The sequence below is a fragment of the Miniopterus natalensis genome, chromosome 1, assembly GCF_054644295.1.
Source record: "Miniopterus natalensis isolate mMinNat1 chromosome 1, mMinNat1.hap1, whole genome shotgun sequence".
Lineage (NCBI taxonomy): Eukaryota > Metazoa > Chordata > Mammalia > Chiroptera > Miniopteridae > Miniopterus > Miniopterus natalensis.
Window position 1 is genome coordinate 125678397 of NC_142081.1, and position 26297 is coordinate 125704693.

Sequence of the window (26297 nt, forward strand, 5' to 3'; positions counted from 1 at the left end):
GGAAGCCCATTGAAGGACAGCACCAACAGGGCAGGAGCGCCCGGGACAGGCTTCATCTTGATATCTAAGCACGTGTAAGTGCAGCATTTCCTATATGAAAGAAACATGAGTTCTATTTCTTAATTGTATTGCTATGTCTATAATCAAAACAGAAGGCAGTAATAGAAGAATACAAAACCAAACACAAAACGCATAGATGTACTTTATTTCTTCGATGTATTCATAAGTTAGAACATATGCAGACATTTATTTATTGAAGTTAATTTTCGGTTAGTTACACAAATGAAAGGCACTTGCAGGGATTATGCCACAGTAATTAATTCACTAATTCAAGGCGAGGTAGAGGGGAAAGGTCACAACAGAGGAGACTGGGATCCCAGTGTTTGGAGCCTAACGATTTAACTGAGCAGCCTTTAGCTGGGTTGGAGTCTCAGTATTTTTGAAAGGGTTGTGGTTCCTAACATTCTAATTGATTCAGGCTTAAAGAAATAGAGCAAAAATCCTTGATCCTTTTGCAGGTATAAGTTAGTTGTTTTTCCAAAAACTCAGATACTGAATTCTTTTTTATTAAAATAGTTTTATTTTTTAAGGAAAGCATTTAGGCTACATTTGCATAGTTTGAAATAGTTTATGCTGAAATAAATGTTTCTTTTGCAGGTGCAGTAGTGCTGCGTGTTGCAAAATCATGGTTTAGAACTGGATCATTAGAAATTTTGGCTCATTATGGTGAACTGGATTTACTAAGGTTAGAAAGTGACTTTTTTTTAAATGGTAGAAGGCAATTTGAAAATGCTTATTTATGTGCTGGGAAGTTAAATATTTTTGGTTTTCAATTTATATATATATATGTATGTGTGTATATATATTTAATTCTCACCCGAGGATACGTTTTTATTGATTTTAGAGAGAGGAAAAAGGGGGAGAGAGAAACATCCATCATTGCCTCCTGTACACACCCCATCAAAGGACTGAACCACAGCCTAGGCAGGTGCCCTGACCAGGAATGGAACCTGTGCCTTTTTGTGTGTGGGATGACGCTCCAACCAACTGAGCCACCGAGCCAGGCATTAATAAATATTCTTAATACTTGTTGTGTGTCTAACATTGTGTGGGTTTTCTAGGAGGATAAAAAGAGAAGCGCAGGACCTGGCAGACACTTTCTCAAGGAATTTTTTGTTTCGTATGCACCCTCATTGCAGCGGAGGGCCTCTGTGCCACTCAGACACCTGGGTAGAAATGACTCAGACTCCTCATTTCTGCAGCCTCAAGAGGGCCAAAGCTCTCCTTTTAATTTCTGGGATTCCCGTCATGTGTCCTTTGTCTTATTTCTCTTTTTTCCTGGGCTGCAGTTTTGACATGTGTGTTATGCCTGTTCACACTGGGTTGACCCAGATGTGAGACTCAGCCCCTTCAACAGCATGAGGAAAAACAATAGACTAAATTTCCACAAAGCATTTAAACACAGAGTGCAACCAATCAACGTGCCTCTTTTACATCAATGGCTCTCTCTCTCGCTCTGTCTCTCTGTCTCTCTCTCCTCTCTCTTTGTCCCTCTCCCTTCCTCCCTTCCACTGTCTCTAAAAATTAATGGAAAAATATCCTTCAGTGAAGATTAACAACAACAAAATATAAAACAGTTTTTAAAAACCATTAGAAATATACATATAAGCAAAAAAATTCTCTTAGACAAACTAGAATCATTTGGAATATAGATCTTATATTGTAATTACTAGTTTAGTAAACCCAGATACCTAGTCCATGCAGAATAAGGGGGGAAATAAATGAGGGAAATGAATGAGCAGAGCAGAGAAGTTATCACACTTGACATGACTGTTCACTGAGTCTCTCTCTTTTCCCCCCAATTTATTTATTTTAAATATTTTTAAATTATAGTTGATGTACAATATTATATTAGTTTCAGGTATATAACCCAGTGATTAGACATTTATATAGCTTATGGAGGGATTACCCAGATAAATCTGGTGCCCATCTGACACCATACATAGTTATTACAATATTACTGACCATATTCCTATGCTGCACTTTACTTCCCCATGACTATTCTGTAACAACCAATTCATACTTCTTAACCCTTTACCTTTTCAACCATTCCCCCAACCCATTACCCATCCGGCAACCATCAAAATGTTCTCTGTATCTGTGAGTCTGGTTCTGGTCTGCTTGTTTGTGTATTTTGTTTTTTAGATTCCACATATAAGTGAAATCACATGGCATTTGTCTTTCTCTGTCTGACTTATTTCACTCTAGGTCCACCCGTGTTGTTGAAGATGGCAAAATTCATTCTTTTTTATGGTTGTGTCATATTTTGTTGTATACATGCACTACTTCTTTAACCATTCATCTGTTGGTGGACACTTAGGTTGCTTTCATCTCATGGCTATTATAAATAATGCTGCATGAACATACGGGTACATATGTTTTTTTGATTCAGTGTTTGGGGTTTCTTCAGATAAATACTCAGATGTCAAATTACTGGGTCCTTCATTGTCTCTTTTTATAAACTTTGTGTTAAAGTCTATTTTGTCTGGTATGACTATTGCTACCTAAGGTTTTTTCATTTCCATTTTCAAGAAATACCTTTTTCCATCCCTTTGCTTTCAGTGTGTATGTATCTTTGATCTGAGGAGAGTCTCTTGTATACAGCATCTGTAAGGGTCTTTTTATTGGAACGTTTAATCCATTTGCACTGAAGGTAATTGTTGTCAGATATGTCCTTACTGCCATTTTATTATTCATATTTCTGATCTTTATTTTCTTCTTCTTTTTTAAGAAGACCCCTTACCATTTCTTGTAATACTGGTTTGATGGTGATGCACTCCTTTAGCTTTCTCTTGTCTGGAAAGTTCTTTATCTGTCCTTCCATTCTAAATGATAGCTTTGCTGGGTAAAGTAATCTTGGTTGTAGGTCTTTCCTTTTCATCACTGAATATTTCTTGCCAATCCCTTCTGGCCTGCAAAGTTTCTGTTGAGAAACTGACAGTTTTATGGAAGCTCCATTGAGGTAACTAACTTGCTGCTTTTATGATTCTCTCTTTGTCTTTAACCTTTTGCATTTTACTTATGATGCCTCTTTGGATTCATCTTGTTTGAGACTCTCTGCACTTCCTCAACTTGTATGTCTATTTCCTTCACCAGGTTAGGGAAGTTTTCCATCATTATTTTTTCAAATAAGTTTTCAATTCCTTGCTCGTCTCTTCTCCTTCTGATATCCCCATGATCTGAATGTTGGTATGCTTGCTATTGCCCCAGATGCCCCTTAAACTTCCTCATTTTAAAAATTTTCTTTTATTTTTGCTGTTCTGATTGAAAGTTTTCAGCTACTTTATCTTCCAAATTGAGGATTTGAGCCTCTGCTTCCTCTACTCTACTGTTGATTCTCTGTATTGTATTCTTCATTTTAGTTACTGTATTTTTCATTTCTGACTGGTTCTTTTTTAGGTTTTCTATCTCTGTTTTTATGTTTTTCTATCTCTTTGTTGAAGTTCTCACTAAGTTCACCCACTTTTCCCCTAAGTTCTTTGAGCATCCTTATAACCAGTGATTTGAACTCTGCATCTGGTAGATTGCTTGTGTTCATTTTATTTAGTTTTTCCTAGAGTTTTGTTCTGTTATGTCATTTGGGACATGTTTTTTTGTCTCCTCATTTTGGCTGCCTCCCTGTGTTTGTTTCTATGTGTTAGGTAGAGCGGCTATGTCTCTCTGTCTTGGTAGAGTGGCCTTATGTAGTAAGTGTCCTGTAGGGCGCCATGTCACAGCCTTCTGGTCACTTGAACTATGTGCTGCAGATACACCCCACTGTGTAGACTGTGTGCATCCTCCTGTTATAGTTGATCCTTAATTGCTGTTGGTATGTCAGTGGGAGGGATTTACACTCAGACTAATTGGCTTCGAGGACTGGCTGCAACTAGAGTGGAGGATCTGCTGTGCAAGGACCAACCCCATGGTGCAGAATTCACTTCAGCGGGGCTCTGGTGCCCAGAGTCTGCTCCTTCAGTGTGTCACTCATGGAGGTGGTTTGGCGGTGCTCTTATGTGGTCTGAAGCTGTCCATGTGGTGCGCTGGCTCTGGGACCTCCCAGGAGCTATAAGCCAAGATCAGATGCCCCCTGTGCCCTACCTGGGGCCACCCAACATGAGCTACAGAGCAATCTTCAGATGGCTGCTACTTGTGCTGGGCTTGGAGATGCCCAGGAGGGGCCAATTCTGATCTGAGGCCAGCTGCCACTGGTGCCTGGCCTGGGGCCACTTAGTGAGAGGCACAGGACACAATGAAGCCAGATGCTGCTTTTTGAGGTTTGTGAACCTTTGAGAGATTTTAGGAAAAACTGCAGCATGAGCCAAGACAGGCCATTTGTTTGGAAAAGCCACTGAAAATAGCTTAGGTGGGCCTGCAAGTTTGGTGAGGTGGGGGTCTCAGAGAGTCACCAGTGCCATCTGAAGAGTGTTAGCCACGTGGATGGAGACTCAGATATGGCACCCACCTGCCAGCTCTGTAGGGGTTACGGGGAGGGCTCAGCAAAGGTACAGTGGCCTCTGTCAGCACTTCTGTCTGGGAGAAAGCTGCCCCTCCAACTCTCAGCCAAAGCCAGACAATTCAGTTCCTGCACATATGTCCCTGGCACCTTCTGAGCTGCTTCCCCAGCACTGGAGCTCAGAGTTAGTGAATCTGAGTAAGTCCATGCACAGACCCTTTAAGAGGAACTGCCTGGGCCCGGTTGGGTGTGGTTCAGTGGTTGAGCATCTACCTAGGATCCAAGAGATCACGGTTTGATTCCCCATCAGGGCACATGCCCGGGTTGCGGGCTCGATCCCTAGTGGGGGGTGTGCAGGAGGCAGCTGATCAATGACTCTCTCATCATGGATGCTTCTATCCCTCTCTCCCTCTCCCTTCCTCTCTCTGAAATCAATAAAGATATATTAAAAAAAGAAAAAAGAAAAAAAGAGGAACTGCCTGGGACTCCAGCCACCCTATGTCTCACTCAGCCATAATCCCTGCTGGTTTTCACAGCCAGAAGTTATGGGACTGGAACCTTGGGCTGGAGAGGAGAGCGTTCCTCGCTCTTCAAGGGGGACCTCTGCAGCTGAGATAGCCCTCCTGATTTTGAACTGCCATAGGTAGGTGTGGCAGCCTGTTCTGCATGTCTGCCCCTCTTATCTGTCTTGATGTTGCTTCTTTATATCCTTAGTTGTAGAACTTCTTTTCAAGTAGATTTCTTTTGGTTCTGAATGATGGTTGTTATGTAGTAATTTAGTTGTAATTTTGATGTGGTTGTGGGAAGTTCTCCTTCACTATCTTGACGAAAGCTTCTCTGAATCTCTTTAGCAAATGTTCACTAAGTTTGTGGTCATCTCAGCTTGAGGAGAGAGTTGTCTATTCTTACTGGGCATTATTTCTAACATCCCATTTGTTTTTTGGTCGCTTCTATTTGGATTCACCATGTCACTGAAATTGCTCCATCTGGTGGCCATACTTCAGCTCTCTTTCACTTCTCTCTCTGACACTGATGTACAGAGGTGACCACTTCATCCTTGAAATGCCTCCTCTGGCTAACATGACTACATAGACCTTTCTGTTCCCAAATGCCTGAAACAATCTTTGACGTATAGGCACTTACTGAAGTTATTAAATGATTAAAGTATTGAAAAATGCATATATACAACTCTAATCCACTCCTGTTGTTTTGATTGGGTTTTAGTAATTCTCAAATCATATCTACAACCTCCAATTTTTTTTGGATTCTCTCTTATGCAATGCAATAACATGAGTAGTCGACTAACTAGAGAAGTTGGTTAAAATGGGGAGTAAAAACATGATGCATATGCAACTTAAATATTTTAACTTCAGACATTGGCCAGACTTTTCTCATCTCATTATGACCTCCACACATAGTCACTCCCTGCTGTGTTATTGTTTTTCATCCTCACCTGAGGACACGCTCAGGGAGAGATAGGAAGAGAGAGAGAAACAGGGATGTGAGGGAGAAACACTGATTGGCTGCCTTCAGTGTGCTACCTACCCGGGGATCAAACCAGCAGCCCTTCGGCACATGGGGTGATGCTGAACCAACCGAGCTATTCCGGCCCGGCTGCTCTGCTGTTTTTACACTTCGTGTGCATTTCTACAGTGGCATGTGTTGTGCTGTAATGTCATTATTTTTGTATGTTCTTCTCCCCTAATTGACAATATGCTTTTTGAGGGCTGTGTCTGAATCTTGTCATTCTTCTTCCTGGCACCCACACAGGGCGTGGCACACAGTAGGTACATAGCTATTCCATGATGTTTATTGAACTGATTTGAATTTGTAACGTAATAAGATGGAATCTAATATGATCTTAGAAACACATTTCTAGTTTTGATTAGTATTGAGGAAATATTTATCTATTGCTGTTTTAGGGGTATACAATCTTATTTTAATTTTAAAAATGTTAAGAGTGAACCTAATGAATTCATGAGTGGCAAGGGTGGATTTAGGTGATTGGATATTAGATACTATATTTGGAGGAACACTGATACTATCTCCTTTTCATCTCCAGGACATTATTAGATTTCATCATACAGGAACATTTCCCCTCAGTAGATGTCAAAGAACCTAATAGATTTGTGGTAAGTTTTTAAAGAGAAAGGGCAATACTTTGTTTTCTCTCATTGGCCTGTCTACATTAGTGGTTACAACTTAGGACTTAAAAAACTACAGTTAGGCAAGGAAATGTAGAGCATCATGAGCATTTTGTTAGAGGAGAGTAAGATGAACGGCTTCATAAGCAAGGCATAGGGAAGAAATTTGTTTTGTTTGAAGGTTCTCTAGAAAACAAGAACAGGTGCTACTGCATCCTGACTGTATACATTATTTTTGAGCAGCATTTATAAGTTGGTCACATATTTTCTTTTCTCACCCATTAGATATATAGCTGTTTCTGTAGTTGTAGTTTTAAAATAAACATAACACATAATAGGAAAATGTGGTTTTCTATTCCTGTGGAAATTTTTTTATTTTCATACCTTTTTTCATTCTTTTAACAGTCACAGAGAAGAGAATTCCATTATTTATCTTGGTGACTCATTTCAAAGCTTAATAACTCACTTCCCTTACATTTAACTCCCTTGTGCTGATTTCTCATGCTTTTTCCTTTTTTTCTTTGTTAATCCTCACCTAAGGATGTTTTTTCCATTGATCTCTAGAGAGAGTGAAAGGGAGGGAGGGAATGAAAGAAAGAGAAAGAAACATTGATGTGAGAGACACACATCAATTGGTTGCCTCCCGAACATCCCCCCACCCTGACTGGGGTGGGGATGGAACCTGCAACCCAAGGACCTGCCCTTGACTGGGAATTGAACCTGTGACCCTGCGGTTCATGGTCCAGTGCTCTAACCAGTGAGCCACGCGGGCCAGGGCGCTTTTTCCTTTTTTTATTGGACATTGAGAAAGCCTGATCATAATACTGTGTATGAGCCTTTTATAAATTATTTCTAAATGAATAATTTTATGTTCTTCCATATATAATTTCTGTTTCTTTAGTCAACTATTGGCCCACATTTGTAAAATCTGAAAAATTTCTAAATTTTATTTTAGGACTTTTTTTCTATTGTGGTATCCAAGACAGCACAACTTATTGCCCTGTGGATGTCTGTTGGTTTTGCTCATGGTAAGTTATCTATTAATGTTTCACTCTTCCAGTGAGAAAGTAGAATTAATCTGTTGAGGCAGGAGGCTTCTTTTTTAGGTATATCAAAATATTCCTGCCATTGAGCTTCTTAACATTTATAGCATGCAAATTTTTTTTAGCAACAATTTAAAATGGTTTTGAATTGAACAGCATACACAAAATAGAATAAGGATGACCTTGTGAGTCTATATTTAGACCTCAAAGGTATTTTCAAAATCTTAATTATTAAAGTATTACATGCTTGTGGTAAAGAATTTAAAATATGCACAAGTCATTTTGAGTTCCATTCTCTGGGATAATCATTATTAACCATTTCATACCAAGTTTCCTAGACTTTATTTTGATGACATTCACATGTCTCCTATAAAAACACCTGGTTGCATTGGCAGGAATATCTGCCTGAACTAGGAATAGCTGAAAAGCAAGGTCTCTAGATAAATACCAAAGGAGGATTCCACATTGCAAAACTTTTTGAAATTGGCTTTAATTATCACACACTCTCTGTGTCTCACTTGGCGTTGGGTGGAGAACAGCGTAGGTGTTTCAGAGCTTTTGCTGTTATGAACTGTGCTGCAGTGATCACCACACAACTATCCCTTTGTATTCTTGAAGATGAGTTTTTGAGGATAAACTCCTACAAGTGGAATGGCTGCATTAGAGAGTCTGTACATTTAACATTTGGATAAAAAGGGCCATCTTTCTCTGAAAAAGGTCGAAAATCTCTCTGTTGAACACTGTGCCACCATGCCCAAAATCCTATATGAGGCTGGTGTGCCCATGGCTTCCTCCTACCCTACACTCTGCCCCCATCCATGAACCCCACACCTAAGAGGTCACTCTCCTCCTACCCCCACACTGCTAGTGGTCTGCAACTCAGGACTGTTATGGGGATACATATCCATATTTTCCCCCTTTCCCCTTTTCACAGCCTTTGAAAATTAATTTTATTTCTTTACTAGTCTCAGTTCCATTCCAAATAATTTATTGTTTAAATAACTGCTAGAAATTGAGAATAAATAAGAGGAAGTTTTATTTCTTGGGGCTTTTGTTCCTAAAGTACTTGAAATCTTTGGGAACTGGGGAATATAAAACAAAAGGCTAAATTGATTTTTAAAGTACAGTTTTAGTATATATTAAGCTATTTGTCTTCATCAGTTAGACTTTCAATTGATAATAAAATTTTGCTTCATTTCTAATACAAATGCATTTCCCTGATCTTTTCTATTCTGGATAATTTTATACAGTTAAAAAATGCTTTGTTGCCCTGGCTGGTTTTTCTCAGTGGTTAGAGCGTCAGCCTGCATACCAAAGGGTTGTGGGTCCGATTGCCAGTCAAGGACATGCACTTGGGTTGAGAGTTCACTCCCCAGGCCTGGTTGGGGCACATGGGGAAGGCAACCAGTTGATGTGTCTCTCTCACATCAATGTTTCTCTCTCTCCCTCTCCTTCCCCCTTCCCCTCCTTCTCTCCCTCTCCCTCCCCCTTCCCCTCCTCCTCTCCCTCTCTCTCTCCCTCCCCCTCCTCCTTCCCCTCTTCCACTTTCTCTGAAAAGTAATGGAAAAAATATCCTCGGGTGAGGATTAACAACAACAACAAAATGCTTTATTTTATTATCATGTTTTTGGAATTTTTTATTGTTGTTTTAGGTGTTTGTAATACTGATAACTTCAGTTTGTTATCCATTACAATTGACTATGGTCCATTTGGTTTTATGGAGGCCTATAACCCAGGTATGTATGATTTATATGTATATATAAATATGCCTTATTTCACAAGTTTATTTTAAACTGTTATATCTAATACAGTGATTGGGTAGTAAAAGAATTGGGGTCAATTGTAGAATGGTAATTTTGTGTGTTACACAATCTTCTAGGTGCCATAGGGATACAAAAATGAGCTCTTTGTAACCTTAGCCCTCAAGGAATTAGATATTAGTGAAGATAACATGAAGCACAGAAGGGAATATGTTATCAGACAGACATGAGTTTGATTTCTGGCATCTGACCCTTAATGGCTGTGTGCCCTTGGACAAGTTACTTGACCTCTTACTTACTAACCTATAAAATGGAGGTGACAATAATATAATACTTGACCCTGGAAAGATCAGAGTGGGCTTTGAGGATGACATGCTACTTGAGTTTGAATTTGAAGTATGTATGTGGTGACCTGGAAATTCTTGTAGGTTAGACATGTATTCTTCTATTAGGCAAATATTCATAGTATAAAGTATTTTCATGTGTATGGACATTAAATATTTATATTACTTTTTAGTTAAATGTTTAATGTCAGAAAGAGTTTTATCTAATAAATGTAAATTTATTAAGTTTAAGTATAAACTTAAAAATGAGGAAAATAGCTCACTGTATAAGGATAGTATTTTTGTTTTAAACAGATTTTGTACCAAACACATCTGATGATGAAAGAAGATATAAAATAGGAAACCAGGCCAATATTGGGATGTTTAACTTAAATAAATTGTTACAAGCTCTAAACCCATTACCGGATCCAGGGCAAAAGCAGCTGTGAGTAAATCCTAATTAAATCTATATAAAAATATAGTTGTATAATGATCATTTTTTGAAATGCAAGAAAGTACCATCTTAAAAACCAGCTTATTTAGTCTTTAATAATGACAGTATTACAACTCTGTATTTTTCTCTAGTACAGTTTTTGCTTTTTTCCATAGTTTTCGGGATAAGTTGTTTTCCTGTTTATTGCTTTTTAGATGTTGCAAAATTTTAATTTCTTCTTTGATCTAAGGGTTATTTATCACGATTTCTTAATTTCTAAGTAGTTGAACTTATGTCCATATTTTTGGGATCAAAGAATGTGTTTAGTAAAATCTACTATTCAAAATGTGTTGAGGGTTTGTATAGCCCTGCTTTACCTCAAGAGTGAGGGCTGAAGCCTTGCTCTTACCCTGTAGGTCTGCCTGTGTCTTCTAGGACCCAGCAGCTACTAGGCCAGGGTTATGTTAAAATATTTGTTGATCTACCATTGGACATTGAATTTCTTGAGGGCAGGGCCACGTTTTATTCATTTCTGTGTCTTTAATTTACTTGAAAGAAGATAAAACATATTTTGTTTTCCACTTTCCTCCCCCTACCCCCAATCTAAAATTTACTGTTCCAGTACAAGATTCCAAATGGAAGACAAGGCATATAGTGATTTTATTAATCTTAGGTAGCAAAAAATTACTACAATAAAGATAAAAAAGTTTTATGACCCATGTATGGCTTTCTTAATTTATTTAAAACTATATTGGTAATACAGTCACATAGTTCAAAATCAAAATGATATAAAATGATATTCATTCAGCAGCTTCATCCCATTGATGGAGACAAGCAGGTTGTCTCCATTGATTTTACATCTCTTTTGCCCTGCAGAGTTCATTCATTCATTCATTCAACAAATATTTGTTGAGCTCCTCAGTATGTGCTAGACACTGTTCTAAGTGCTAAGATGATAGCAGTGAATAAAACAGCACAATAAACACCCTCATAGTGCTTACTTCTGGTGGGAGAGACAGTCAATAAACGGAATAAATAAGTTATGTAACATATTAGAAGGAGATAAGTACTATGGAGGAAAATAAAGCAGTGGGTAGGGAATATATAGGGAGGGGGAGACAGGGTTTACAGTTTTAAGAGGATGGTCAGCAAAGATCCTGAGCAAAGACCTGAAGGAGTCACAGGGACAAACCCTTCAGAGATACCTGGGGGGAAGCACTACAGGCAAAGGAATAGCCTGTGCGAAGGCCCTGAGGTGGGAGTGTGCGGGGTGTTTAAGGAACAGCAAGGTGGTTGCCGCAGAATGAGCAAGGGGAAGAGTCGTAGGTGAGGTCAGGAAGGTAAAGGGAGCCTAGCTTCAGAATGTGTTGAGTTTTATGTAATTGAAAATACCTTTAAGAATGTTAAGAAATAGAAACTATTTGTTTAAAGATGGGTTTAAGGTTAAAAACTCTAATTTTTATATTTTTATGAAATATTTCACTATATGTGTTCATACATTCAGACACGTAAAATATTGTGTTGGGTGAGTTACTTGTAATGCATTATTTTTGGTCTAAGAAGATTTTAAAAGTACACCAAAAAACCCATTTATATCAACATTTACCCTGTAAGCTAATTGTATATAGTGTTTCAGAAGTGACATGGTTTGATTTCTACTGTATTCAAATCTTTGAGAGAGTAAATTAGTATTGATAATTTTCTCTAAGATATGATATACAATTAAATCACCAAACCAGAATCAGTAGTACATAATCTAATGTTATTTAATACACGAGAAAGTTCATTTTGTTCTTGTAAAATGTAATTCAAGAGTGCTAATTTTAAATCAAGGTTTAACTGTTCTTTTTTCCTTCCCATAGCGCTGCTCAGATTCTTGAGGGGTATCCTATCCTTTATTACACAAGGTTTGTCCTTTTTGAATATAGATGTTAAAGCATCCTGGTTGGTTTGAGGACAGTTCTTAAAATAGTGAGAAATTTAATAACATATTAAATTGACATTTCTTCTTTTAGATTTGGAGAATTATTCAAAGCCAAATTGGGATTACTTGAAGAAAGGAAGGGTGATGATGATTTAATTACATTTCTCTTACACGTGAGTTTATAATTTAATCTTTTTTCTGATTAACATCTGAATTACTAATTAGCATCTTCTCAATGAACTGAGATTGGTAAATATACTTATTTTCATTAGCTCATGGAAAAGACAGAAGCTGATTTTACCATGACATTTCGGCAGCTCAGTGAGATTACTCAAAGCCAGTTACAGGAACTCAATATTCCTCAGGTATTAATTTGTGACATTTGGCTTTTTTCTTAATTCTGTTTGTTTTTTTTTAACAGTTTTATTGAGGTATAATTTATATACCATAAAATTTAACTCACCTTAAGTATACAATTCAGTGATTTGAAAAATAATTTACATATCTGTGCTGTTATCACAATTCAGTTTTGGAACAATTCCATCACACTTCTGGTCCTTTGTGCTCTTTTGCAGTCAGTTTCTGTTTCTATTCCCAGCACCAAGCAACTATTAATTTACTCTCGATCTCTCAAGGTTTTCACTTTTAGACATTTCCTATAATGGAATCATACAATATGTGGTCTTTTGTGTCTGGCTTCTCTACTTAGCATGTGTTGAGGTTCATTCATGTTGTAATCTGTGTCAGTAGTTCTTTTCTCTTAGTTTCCGAGCAGTACCCCATTGTATGGACATACCACATTTTGCTGATCCATTAGGGTCATTTCCATTTTTTGGCTATTGTGAATAAATACTGCTCTGGACATTAGTGTACAAGTTTTTGTGTGAACATGTTTCATTTCTCTTGTGTATATTCTAGGAGTGGAATTGCTGGGTGGTTTAATAAATCTGTTTAATTTTTTAAGAAACCACCAAACTGTTTCTGAAGTAGCTGCACTTAATTCACTTTTAAGAATATGTGTTGCCTTTTTATTTAAGTTATAATACATTGAGTATATTATTTATGGAATAATATGGGTATTGCCAGAAGATTTCTACTTATTATAGATTTTTAGAAACAGATCTATTTTTAATGTCTCGGTCCTATATATTGCAGTTCTTGTTTTTGTCATTGTTGAGACTAAAACCTAGCCTCATTTTTTTCATTTCAATTTCTTCATTATTATTCATGACATTCTCTGTATAATGTTATTTTTTCCCAATTAAAAAAATTCAGCCTCATTTATACACTCATTTAATGAGTACTTATTGAGAACCCATTGTTATTGACAGTTTATTCTGGGAGAGGCATTATAATAAATACTTTATGAAATAATAAAAAATATTGTTAATAATAATATAACAACAGTAATAGCTAACATTTGAGTGCTTATTATGTTCCAGGCACTATTCTAAGAATTTTATATGTAAAATTGGTGACATAACATGAGGTGGGTACCATTGTGATCTCTGTTTTACTGATGAAGAAACTGAGGCATAGAGAGGCAACAAGTGCCAGGTCACACAGCTCGTAAAAGTCTGGCTGGATGCAAACACAGGCAGCTTTCCCCAGAGTTCAGGCTCCTCATTCCTGAGCTCCGCGCATCTTTCTCGTGTAAGAAAAGGATGGGCTTCTTCTCTCGGTCCCTTGATCCAGTCAGTCACCAGGGGAAAGGCAGCTTGGGATAAGTCATAAAGCTTGGAGTTGAGAGTCCTGTGGAGTTGTGGATGTTTAGGGGTCATGTTCATCGCAGGCACTTAGGAGGCCATGGCTGCAGTGACTGAAGAGACAGGCCCTGGTGGCAGAGTGGGTGCTTCAGATCGAGAGTGCCCTTTGGACAGGCCACGTGAGCTTGTACAAGCTGCTCAGTTTCTCTGGCCCTCACTTGTTTCCCCTGTAAGAGGATTAATAATCATACCTACCTCATAGGTGCTCAACTGTTCCCTCTGAGTAGAGATTTCAGACTCTGTTTTTTCAGCGTGATCTCCACATGGGGTTAAAGGAAGGGCTGCCATGATTGAAACTATTCTACCAAGAGGCTTCAGCTCTTACAACCTGTTTATAACTACTTTCAAACAAAAATAGCTGTCAGTGTAGGAAATGAGAGTTAAACTAGTGTTCTTTGAAAAAGAAGCATAGCAAGTGTTATTGTAAAGGTAGGTATGGATCATACTAATTATAAGAAATGGTTATTTTTTGCCCTGGCCAAGGTGGCTCAGTGGTTAGAACATCACCCCACACCCTAAAGGGTTGCAGGCTCCATTCCCAGCCAGTCGGGTCTTGCATGGGAGGCAATCAATTCATGTGTCTCTCTCACATCCATGTTTCTCTCTCCCTCCCCCCCACTTTCTCTAAAAATCAGTGGAAAAAATATCCTCAGGTGAGGATCAACAAAAAAAAGAAAAAGAAAAATTATTTTTCTCATGGGCATGGATAGCCTTAAATTACATTTCCAGGACTGATTTGAATTAAAAAAAGGTCTACCTGTTCAGTTGGAAATACCAAAAAATGTTAACCAATAAGAATCTTTGATGTAATTGAAAAAAGTGTTAGTGATGAATCTATCAGAATTAATAATTAATTACTGATAATCACTAATTATCACTTAATGTGTAGAAAACTGAGACAAAGTAATATTAAAATGACTTGTTCAAGTTTTGACAGATCTCAATAGTTAAATTACTAAGAGTTGGGATAATTTAATTGTGAAGAGCTTATTACACTTTTCATCATTTCAATAGTTAGTTTCCGTGTCTTTTGATATGAGACCTTTTCAATCCCCTGACACCAAAGAATTGCTCATTCTTTGGTGTTCTCTTATCCTTAATATACGTATTTCTATAATACATATATATTTTATAAATATGTATATTTCTAAAATGGCATTGAATATTTTGTTTATACACTTTCCTTAAATGCAGGGATCATGTCTTATTAATTTTTATATCCTTCCCACCTAATAAAGTTCCTAGCAATAGTTGACGTTACAAAAATATTTGTTAAGTAAATTAATAGGTGACTAAATAAAATGCAGTTGCAAATTAAGCTTTTAAAAATAAATTACATTAAGGGAGTTCCCTATTTAAAGGAAGACTTTTGGTCATGCAAGTAGTCACATGTATGTAATCTCTTTGATAGAACTTTGTATATTTTTATTTCTCTTAAGTCATGCCATTACATGTTTGTCTATGAATTAGATTTTAGAGTTAAATATTATATAAAGAAAATGGAAATATTATTCCTTTTTAGTACTACTTCTACTTGAGATAGTATACCTTAAAAAATCTGGATGTGATAAGTTATTAAAGAATATAATTAAAAGGAACGTGGAGTTAAAATGAACTGAACCAATACAAATAGAATAAGCAGCCTATTGCTGTACTTTCATTTAGCAATTCTGGGCACTGAAGGTGACTTCAGAGCATGAACTCTTCCCTGCCTGGGTGTCCCAGTACCTTTTGAGACTGAAGAGGTAAGGCAATCTAATGATCTGCAAAAAAGCATAAGATATATTGCTTTAGCATAGTTAATCCATCAGATCCCTCCCTTTTCCTTTTTCACCATTTCCTTTTTACTCCTGGGCACTTCGCACTGGCTGAGGCGGCTGCAGTAACACCTCCCCCACATCAGCTCTTCAATCACACGGTTCCCCAGGTTTTCCAAACCCTGAAAGTGGAGGAGAGCTCCTCGGGCTTGACTTACTGGCACATCTTACACAATTGTAAGAAGTTATTTTGTTTCATAACTCAAAATGAAGTAGAAGCAACAAACAGGAAGGAGTAAAGGAGTCGTGGGTGGAGGCAGCTGAAGGGACAGACAGGAGACCGCAGGACACACGGGAGCAAATCGCCCTCAGTTCCATGGCCACCGAGGGCTGTTTGTAAAGATGGTCCTGAGTAATCAAGAAGTTAAAATATTTTCAGAAAACTGTGTTTAAGATAAGGAAAGGTTTCGGTCAATTTAGACTATTTTTAGACAAATATAATTTAATTTGTAAAAATAAAAGGTTTGATATTATCTAAAATAACTAAACAAGGTAGTATTTTACATATTTAATCGACTCATATTTTCTGTATTCCTTTCAGACACTGATTCAAGGTGATTTTTAATTTTTTTCAATACTTGTCTTGTGAGATAATTCCCACCCTTTTGAAAAAAAGATAATTTGGGGAGACAGTAGGTAATTTTTCTTTTCTTTTATTCATATTTTAATAACATGAATGATTCAGATTCTGAAAGAAGGAGAAGAATGATGGGTAAGTAATCAGTTTCATTTTTAAAGAACTAAATCATCACATAAAAGCAACATTTTTTAAACCAGAAGGAACTACCTGAGGGAACTAAGCTTTATTTTTTTTAAACAAGAAGAATTCTAGATGAATAAATTTTAGCTGAGTTGGACTATCATATATGAGCTTTCTAATTTCAGTGGGTGGTTTTTAACTCAGAGCATGATAGCTTTGTTTTCAGCCAGTTTGCATATTGGTGTTAAAGTGATTCAGCCTTAATAGATGGTGGGGAGACAGAAAGGCGGTTTGGGTTATGGCGGTGAGACCAGGTTTTCTCCTTACCTGGTTCTTTGTCTCGTGGAGTCTAAGAATGAAGTTCACGGACAACAGAAGAGTAAGGGAAAGAGTACAAAGGTTTAGTGTAAAGAAAGCAAAGCTCTGGGGTGCGAGAGGGGTCCTGAAAAGGGTCGCCTCTGCAGCTCACTAGTCTAGGGGTTTATATTTCCTATATTTGTTCCTCATGGGCTCCTTCTAAGAATTCTACCTTAGTGACAGCCAACCTCTTTGTTTTTAGTTTCCCACTTCAGGGGGTTGGGTGTAGGGCACACTTCTTTTTCTCGTATCCTGTTTGCCCAGGACATTTCACCTTTGCATGGTTCCTTTTTCCCCAGGGTCCCCACCCTAAACTCCTGGCCATTTCTAACTCCTTGGTAGAAAGAACATGAGTTTTAGAATCTGGCAGATGAATCACATCTTGCCACTTTTTAGATGTATAATCTGAAAGATATTTACCTCTCCAAGTTTTAAGGCCCTTAGCTATTGTAAAATGTGGATATTTTGCAGGGATGTTGTAATGATGAGCAATAATATATGTAAAGGATCTTGTTACAGTGCCTGGGCTAAAATAAACATTCAAGTAATGATAGCTCTAAGAATAAATCATCTTTATATATTGATTTCAGTTTGCTATGTGACATATGGCTTGGAGAAAGGAAAAATAGTTCTTTTTGCAATATGAATTCTAAGTCCTTAAGTACTCTTGCCTTACTTAGGGGTTGTATAGAGCTACTGATGTCACCAGGGACCTGATTCATGTAGATGAAATAGGGATGACACTAATAGGTAGGTTACTCTAGGTAGCTCCAGCATTACACGATTCAGCTTATATTGCTAGGAAGATATTTTCAAAAGCCCTAATATATCTGCATCTGCAATAAAATGAGGTTGGTTGTAATTCTAAAAACTTAGTGTAATTTTGCTTTTCTTCATGCCTACTCGTGAATTTGTGGCACATGGTCAGAAGAATCTATCTTGTTTGGTCAGCTGATTAGAACACAGCTATTTAAAGCTCAAGGCAGCTGCACTGAAGTCCTGGGCTTGAGCCTCGCTATAGAGCACAGCCCCAGGCCTACTCCACTGACCGCCCCCCCACCTTGGAAATGGCAGCCACTGACCATGAGGGACCGAGTTGGCCCAAACCGGGGCTGGCTCAACACAAACTTACTGCTTTTGGAAAATAACACAAAGTGAACCTTAGACTGATGGCAAGTCAGACACCTTTCCTTTGTGTTCTGAGGACTCAGTGGAAATTAGACAAGGTCATTTGGTGATCCAGGTGAAAGGGCTGTCAGTTAAGGCAGCGATTTGCAACGTGTGCGCTACTGCACAAGAACTGTTAAGGGGCTGGGGTGGCAGAGGGGCGCCCCGGCCGCCGGCTGGGTGGGGGCTTGGTGTGTCCCCTGAGATGATGGTGTGGGCCTAAGGGGACTGCGGGGGTGTGGGGCTGGGGCAGTGGGGCGTCGGGGGTGCACAGCCAGGGGAAGAGCGGCCGCTGCACATCCTGTGGTGAGGGGCGCGCAGTGTGGCCAGAACCGTGCTGCTGCGGGTGGTCGCCAAGGTCGCGGCCCCTGGAGTTGTGTCCCCACCCTGTCCGAGAACCACACCGCAAGCTCTGCCATGGACAAGGCTGCAATGAGCTCAGCATGTGGAGCACTTCGGGCTCCTCTCGCTGTGATCCAGTCTGGCCCCTGGCCTGTCCTGATGCAGACGCTCAGCTGGCAGGGCGGCCAAACCAGGGGACAGCGGAGGAAGGAGAGAGACAGGGACCCAGCCAGGAGCTGCAGCCTCGGAGAGGGCGGGGGCGGGGCAGAGGGCAGGGGGGCGGGGAAGGGCACAGTTCCCCTGCTGCACCCTGGCTTCCTGACCTCCTGACTGGCTGGGGCACAAGGGCAGGCTGAGTGAGCAGTTCTTCTGGGCAAGGGCCCTGGAGGCAGGGGGTGCCACCGTGCCCCACATCTCCCTCCTCCTCTCCACAGGAAGCCCAGGGAGCTGCAGGGCAGGCATCTGGGCCAGGAGCTGGGGTGGGGGAGGAGGGGAGCTGGGATCAAGCAGGGGCCTTCCCTCCACACCCCCAGGCCCCATGCCCCCCCCCCCCCCCTCCTGGCTCTTAGCCCTAAGGAAAGTGTCCATTCCACGACCTTCCCTTTCCCTCTTCTGCCTCTCTCTACAGGATTCTCACTCACCCGGCCTCCAGGCCACTGCCCTAAACAAGCAGCAAATTGAGAGGCCCCTCCCTCCCTCCATTCACCAGCCCAGCTCCTCTCTCTCCTCCCCCGACAGTCCCCAAGTAAAGCCCATGCCCACCGGGAAAAAGTAAAACATGCACTACCTGACTATTTAGTCAGGGGTACTGACTTCTTCTTCCTTAGATTTTCAAATTAAAAAATGCAACAGCCAGCACAACAGTAGCCATCTGGTATGAATGAACCAGAATTATACTTTTTTGGTCAGATTGGCAAAAAATATAAAGTATTATTTGGTGTGTCACAGAATTTTAACTAGTTTATGTGTGCCATGAGATGAAAAAGTTTGAAAATCACCAAGTTAAGGTGATAGTGTAAATTTAAATAGTGGCCTCAAGTTAATCTTGCAGACTTCACCTTTTCTAGATAGTAGAATAAAGGAAATTTTCTACTTTATGCCTCCTCTGGGGCATGGGGGGGGGGGGAAGAGAAAAAGTTGAATATATTTCCAATAATTTTCCTTTAAATTATTTTAATAACTACTTAATAATGAATCAGATTTCTATTTTAACATATATAGTTTATTGAATTGAATATATGATAAATCTAACTACCAGTTTTATTGCGAGCCCATCAGAGATTGGTTGAGTTTAATAATTGGAAGTGTTCAGCTTTTTATGGCCGTTGGGTCTGCTGAATTTCTGATTCATTGATATTTTCCAATGGCATGTTTTATTTGAGATTATGATGTACTCATAAAACATGATCTTAAGTTTCTTTTCCCAGCACTAAATTTACTTATTCAGCAAACATATATTAAGCCCCTCTTATGTGCTAGTTTTTGCACAGTCACATTGTCTAAAGCTGAAACTACAAAGATGAATTAGATACTTGCCCTTAAGTAGCCTATATTTTAGTTTATCAATGATCACCAAATTCTGTGGAACTGTGGTTGGATTTTTGTTTTGAACATAATTCTCCTTACCCAACTGCTTAAATGTTGTTTTTTAATTTTTTTTTTTTTTAAGTCCTCACCCAAGGATATTTTTTCCACTGCTTTTTCAGAGTGAGAGAGAGAAACATCAGTGTGAGAGAGACACATCGATTGGTTGCTTCCCACACATACCCCCGCCCTGGCTGGGGACCGAGCCTGCAACCAAGGCCCTTGGCCAGAATCAAACCCAGGACCCTCCAGTCTGCGGGCCAATGCTCTAACCACTGAGCGAAACTGGCTAGGGCAACAGATACATAATTTTATGATTTTTAACTACTTTGTATATAATATGATCCAAAGTACTTCTGCTTGTAGCTGCAATTCCCAATGTATTTTAACGGTATTTTGTTGGCAGATTTCTAGAAAATGTTTGTCAAATTTGCCTAAGTTGAGTGCTTCCACAATTTTGATTGCATGTAGTTTTCTTTTTGTTTAAAGATAGTATATATATATATATATATATACATATATATATATATATATATATATATATATAGTGTACAGAGGTTTTTATTTAAAGTAGTTCTGTATAAATTCTTTAAAATTTTAAAAAGGCAAACTTGTAAAAAGAATAAAAAGATTCCTGTATTCCCAAAGACAATTCCTATTTACTTTTTGATGCATTTACTTCAAGTCTCTCTTTTTCTGTGCATTGATTAGGAAAAAATACAGTAGTAATCATACAGGGCTATAATTTTGGATCTTTTTTTCACTAAAAATAAATTAAGCAGTTTTTCTTTTTTTATAATGTAACATTTTAAATAGCTGCATAATAATACGTCTTTGAAGGTATATATAATGTTTTACTTAACCATACCCCTATTATTAAGTATTTAAGTTATTTCTAGTTTTCCTTAATAATATGAATAATATTTTTAATGTTTAAATTTGCCCCTATAGACTATATTTTTAGAGAATTAGAATTACTGAGTCCCAGGGCACTTCTATTTTTAATTATCTCTCATATCTTGGCATACCTTTAAAAACAAGTTGAAATGCAATTTGTTTCCTGCATTCAAGTAACTCATAAAACTGCTGCTGAAAACCACAAAATAGTAATTTCTAGAATTTCCCTTATGCCACCCAGTTGATAAATTATTTTGAAAAAAACCTCATCTCAAATAAAGACATAGTTTCTGGAATTTTTCTAAATGTGCCATTGTTATACTTTTTAGTATTTAAAAATGCATGGTTACTATCAAAAATAGAACTTTGCCTACAGGTAACCTTTCCTGTGTGTTCTTGGCAGCATCAGCTCTAAGCAGTGCTCCCGAGTCAGACCTTAGTTCTGTGATTGTGGATGTTAAAAGCAGCAAATTTTCTCCTCTCCACTTAGAATAAAGGGCCTAATTCAGATGAATTCACTGCTTTCTCTGTTCTTTATAAAATGCTTAGTGAACTGAACATACTGGAAAAGACAGCTTGATGAAACACTGAAAAGAAAAAATATCGCTCAAAAAGTTTTTTCTGTACCATAAGGTAATAAATACTGTACATTGTTTATAAATGATCAAAATTGACTAATGCTGATCATGTCTTCTCTTTAGAGCCTTCCAGCAAAGTTCTTGAATATTATCTAATTTCAGCTGTAATTTTGTACGGCCTGTGTTGACCTAGTAATTTGTGGTTCCAATATGTGCTTCCCCTCTTGTTTAAGCTGTTAATCCTAGATACGTGCTGAAGAACTGGATGGCAGAATCTGCAGTGCGAAAAGCAGAAACGAATGATTTTTCAGAGGTAAGGTGGTTGACTTCTGCATTTATTTTTATTAATTTTATTTAATTTTATTTATTTTATTTATTTTTTAATTTTAAAATATATCTTTATTGATTTCAGAGAGAGGAAAGGAGAGGGAGAGAGAGAGATAGAAACATCGATGAGTCATTGATCGAGCCCACAACCTGGGCAGTGCCCTGACCGGGAATCAAACCCCGATCGCCTGGATCCCAGGTCGATGCTCAACTGCTGAGCCATGTCCGGCCAGGCTATTTTTATTAATTTTAAATATGTCACATTTTAAACACACTGACTTTGTTTGCAGACGTGATACACTAGACCATTGCCAGCACTAGCTTTCCAGAATTTTCAATGCCTGGTCTCTCTTTTTTTGTGTATCAGTAAATTACTTTCTCATATTTTCTGATTTATCTTTTAATTAAATTTAAAAATATTCCTTTATATTATATAGGTACATTATTTGAACATCTGAGGGTTTTATTCTGCTGCTGCTGTTTATGTTTGGGAAATTTGGATTCAATCTCTGAAATCCATGGAGGCCTGATGGCAGCAGCAACCTGGCTCCACTTAAATTGATCTTGAGAGCAGTGAGGATGAATGAACTAGGTCTGTGCACATCAGCATGGATGAAGCTCGCATATAACATTAAGCAAAACAAGCAGTGCCGAAGGAATACACACAGGGTATTACCACTTAGTTATACCAAAAACCATGCAAAGTCATATTATATGCTACTTAGGGATAGGCACGTATATAGTAGAAGTAACAAAATGACCAGAGATGACAAACTTCAACTTTGGACAGTGGTGACTTTGCAGTAAGAAGGAAATTTGAGTCAGGAAAGGAAACTTGGCCCAAAAATTGGAAGTATTTTATTTCTGAAGCTGAATGGAAGCTACACAGGAGTTCATTATATTATTCTGCATACCTTCTTCTATGCCTCAGCTATTTCATAGTTAATTGTTTAAAATGCATTGCATATAATATATATTTTTAGAAGTGGAATGGCCCTGGCCTTATGCTCTCACTCTTTTGTCCTGTACAGGAGCAGACATTGTTGGTGATCACGGCTCTCTCACTCTCTAAAACTGGTCACAGCCTCAGAATCATTCTCATCACTACTTTCCCCATCAGAGTTCACATGAGAGAGAAAATTGGCTATTTCTAGTTTGGAACTTGGATTAAATTTTTATTTTAGTAGTTTAATTAGCCAGACAACTCTAGGTTTTCATTTTAGAAACTAAAATATTCTTAAATAATAATCTTTTTCTTTTTTTTTTTTTGGTGTTAAGAAAAACAAAGAAAAGGGAAATAACTCAGTAATCTTTAGGTAAAGCAGTCTAAGCTGAGGAAACTAAACATTGTTTAATAAGTTGTTTCATTGGCTTGTTCTTCCCTTTTGTTTCTTCCCTTCCTCAAAATTATATTTGAGTAACGATGCAGTGCCCTCTGTGGGTGGGGAGGTATCTTCCCAAGTTAAAGTAAACATTCAGACGCACAAGACTATCACAGGCTGCTCTTGGCCCCACTGCCCTCAGAAAGACACAGGACAGAAGCGTGGCTACAAACAGGGCGACGTCAGGGTCCCCTGGGCAGGCGTCTGGCAGCAGCCGCACCAGCAGCAGGCACCGTGGGAAGCTCGGGTGTGAGGAGGCGAGAGCCGCGCTGGAGAGCGGCGGGGGCGATCCTGGCTGCTGTGAGGGGCACTCAGCGAGCAGAGGGTGCAGATATTCTTTCCAAAGACTGTTTCAGTTTTCCTTGGATATATCCCTAGAAGTGGGATCATGGGTCATAAGGCGGCTCCATTTTTAATTTTTTGAGGAACCTCCACACTGTTTCCCATAGTGGCTGCTCCAGTCTGCACCCCGCCAACAGTGCACAAAGGCTCCCTTTTCTCCACACCCTCGCCAGCACTTGTTTGTTGTTCTATTGATAACAAAGATTTGGAAGAAGCCCAAGTGCCCATCAGTAGCTGAGTGGATAAAAAAGCTGTGGTTCAGCCCAGCTGGCATGGCTCAGTGGTTGAGCATCGACCTAGGATCCAGGAGACCACGGTTCGATTCCTGGTCGGGGCACATGCCTGTTGTTGCGGGTTCGATCCCCAGTTGGAGGCGTGCAGGAGGCAGCCGTTCAATGACTCTCATCATTGATGTTTCTCTCTCTCTCTCCCTCTTCCTCTCTCTGAAGTCAGTAAAGACATTAAAAAAAAAAAAAAAAGCTGTGGTACATTTACACAATAATACTACTTGGTTGTAAAAAATAAGGAAATGTTAGCCTTCGCGACAGGCGTGGATGGATCTGGAGAGTATTAGGCTGAGTGAAACAAGCCAGTCAGAGAAAGACAAGTACCGTATGATTTCTCTTGTACGTGGAATCTAAAGAACAAAATAAACAAAACAGAAACAGACTCACAGATACAGAGATCAGACTAACAGCTGTCAGAGGGTGGGGGTGCTAGGTGATAAAGGCGAAAGGATTAAGCAAAAAAAACCCCAAACCCAAACAACTCAGACACGGACAGCAGTGTGGCGATTACCAGAAGGAAAGGGGTGAAGGGGATCTAAATGGTGATGGAAGAAGACTGACTTTGGGTGACGAACACACAATACGATATACAAATGATATGTTATAGAAGTGTGATTTGAAACATAATTTTATGAACCAAGGTCATACCAATAAATTCTATAAAAATAAAAAAGCTTCACGTTCCACAGAAAGCAATGTCTCTTGCCAGAGCCCTAGGTGTAGTTTGCAGTGTCCCCACAGGAGACCTGCCTTGGGAGTCACCACACTAAAGAAAGCCCTGAGGAGTCTCTCAGGTGTTCAGTTTCCCAGTCGGAAGCTATTTTTCAATCGGAAGCAATGGTGTCTGATGACACAGCGGACACACCGCCTCCCCTCGTCAGGGCGCCAGGGAGCAGACTAGAACATTCACTGAGGGTTCACTGTCATGCAGGAAAGGAACAAGATTCTGTTAAACCTTTTACATGAAACCCTTTACACACACAACGTATGTTTACCTTCTCGCTTCAAACATTTCTCGAGAATCCACTCTACATGAGGCGCTGTGGAGAAGTACTAAAAATTGATTCAGGGAGCTTTCAAACTAGCAGGTGAGATTAGGTAGGTCTAACGCTGACTTTACTGAAAGGCTTCGTATAGGAAGGACCTGGGGCGAAGTGAAGAGGAGCGCTAAGATCGCTGCTGCTGCAGTCTTCCTATTAAAATACTGTAATATGGTAATATACCCTATTTGATCTCTTGGCCTTACTTTCTTATAATCATCTGCCTTTTTCTATTAGAACGAGGCATTTTCTTAGGAATATCCAAGGAAGTGATAAAACCACTGGAAAAATATTTTTAATTGAGATATAGCTGACGTAGAACACTGTATTAGTTTCAGATGTACAACGTAAGGACTTGATATTTGTGCATATGAATGATCACCACAGTAACTAGCACCATACATGGTTACAAAAATCGTTTTTTGCTTGGGATGAAGACTTTTTAAAATGTTTTTAAATTGATTTTTAGAGAGAGAGGAAGGGAGAGGGATAGAGAGATAGAAACACTGATAAGAGAGAAACATCATTGATCGGCTGCCGCCTGCATGTCCCCTACTGGGCATAGAGCCCGAAACCCAATCATGTGCCCTGACCTGGAATATGACTGTGACCTCTTGGGTCCTGGGTCGAAGTTCAACCACTGAGCCACACTGACCAGGTGGGATGAAGACTTTTAAGATTTATTTTCTTAGCAGCTTTCAAATATGCAATATAGTATTATTAACTGTAGTCACCATGCTGTACATTACATCCTCATGACTTAACTGTTTCATGACTGGATGAAAATACACATTTTGTTCCTAGAATTATTGTTTAAAGAGGTGTGTTCTTTGATGCCTCAGTTTATTACCGTGGGGCAAAACTGCAAGTGAGGAAGCAGCCTAAGTTGGAATCCATGCCCTTGATTTGGAAAGATTGCAAATTATTGAGAGTTTTATTTTTGTAAATACTTTAGAAAATTATAATCCTTTTACTGCTGTGAGTTTTAATATCATCGATATATATATAGTCTTTGTAACACTACATATTCACTCTCCTGTTTTAACACAAAACTAGTACTTAAGTAACTTTCTGTGGAACAATAGAAATTTTAAGTAACAACTATAGTTGAAGTTTTCATAAAATATAAAATGTTTAAACATTTTCAAACCAATGTAAAACTTGCCTTGTTGTTTTAGAAATTTAGAAAATTGATAAAGGTCCTAAGGAAGAAAATCTATATTTACCTACTTAAATTGTTTACAGGTGTATCTTCTGCAGCAAGGTCTTCAGCATCCTTTCCAGAAGCATTCTGCAGCAGAGAAAGCAGGCTACTCCTCACCTACTCCTTCTTGGGCTAGAGATCTCAGAGTTAGCTGCTCATCTTAATTTGGAAAAAATTAATTAATGAATATTTCTGTTATTGAACTCAACATGGAATAATCAATTTGATAAATTCTTAATGGCCATCTACATTTTGATGACAATCCTGAATTGCATAATAATGATTGTATATAAAAGTATTTTTTAACCAAATAAACTGGACCTATTCTTTGTAACATCTTTGTGATCATTTTTGTTCTAATTAATAAACTTAATGGAATAATAAAGTA

The 26297-nt window shown here is 38.7% G+C and overlaps 1 protein-coding gene across 2 annotated transcripts; it reads left to right on the forward strand.

Annotated features, from left to right (window-relative positions):
- The first annotated feature begins 97 nt into the window (after nucleotides 1-97).
- Nucleotides 98-26297, forward strand: LOC107545930 (uncharacterized). Of its 2 annotated transcripts, none has more exons than XR_015715833.1 (10): nucleotides 98-745; nucleotides 5029-5135; nucleotides 6555-6624; nucleotides 7592-7664; nucleotides 9332-9415; nucleotides 10078-10207; nucleotides 12058-12102; nucleotides 12211-12292; nucleotides 21561-21640; nucleotides 25951-26297. XR_015715833.1 is itself a non-coding variant. In XM_016224171.2 (10 exons), exons 2-10 carry the CDS (start codon nucleotides 5038-5040, stop codon nucleotides 15632-15634), a joined length of 759 nt encoding a protein of 252 aa, XP_016079657.2. In that variant the 5' UTR covers nucleotides 105-745; nucleotides 5029-5037; the 3' UTR covers nucleotides 15635-15775. The 2 variants fall into 2 exon arrangements, 1 of the variants encoding a protein (XP_016079657.2); XM_016224171.2 differs by lacking the exons at nucleotides 21561-21640; nucleotides 25951-26297 and adding exons at nucleotides 12392-12484; nucleotides 15551-15775 and having other exon boundaries at nucleotides 105-745.

Bases quoted from the DNA above. Each gene is read 5' to 3' on its own strand.
- LOC107545930 (XM_016224171.2), top strand. From the start codon at position 5,038: ATGGGACTGGAACCTTGGGCTGGAGAGGAGAGCGTTCCTCGCTCTTCA. The intron at 5,136-6,554 runs GTAGGTGTGGCA...TTTCATCTCCAG, and splicing joins CTGATTTTGAACTGCCATAG to GACATTATTAGATTTCATCA. The intron at 12,103-12,210 runs GTTTGTCCTTTT...TTCTTCTTTTAG, and splicing joins CCTATCCTTTATTACACAAG to ATTTGGAGAATTATTCAAAG.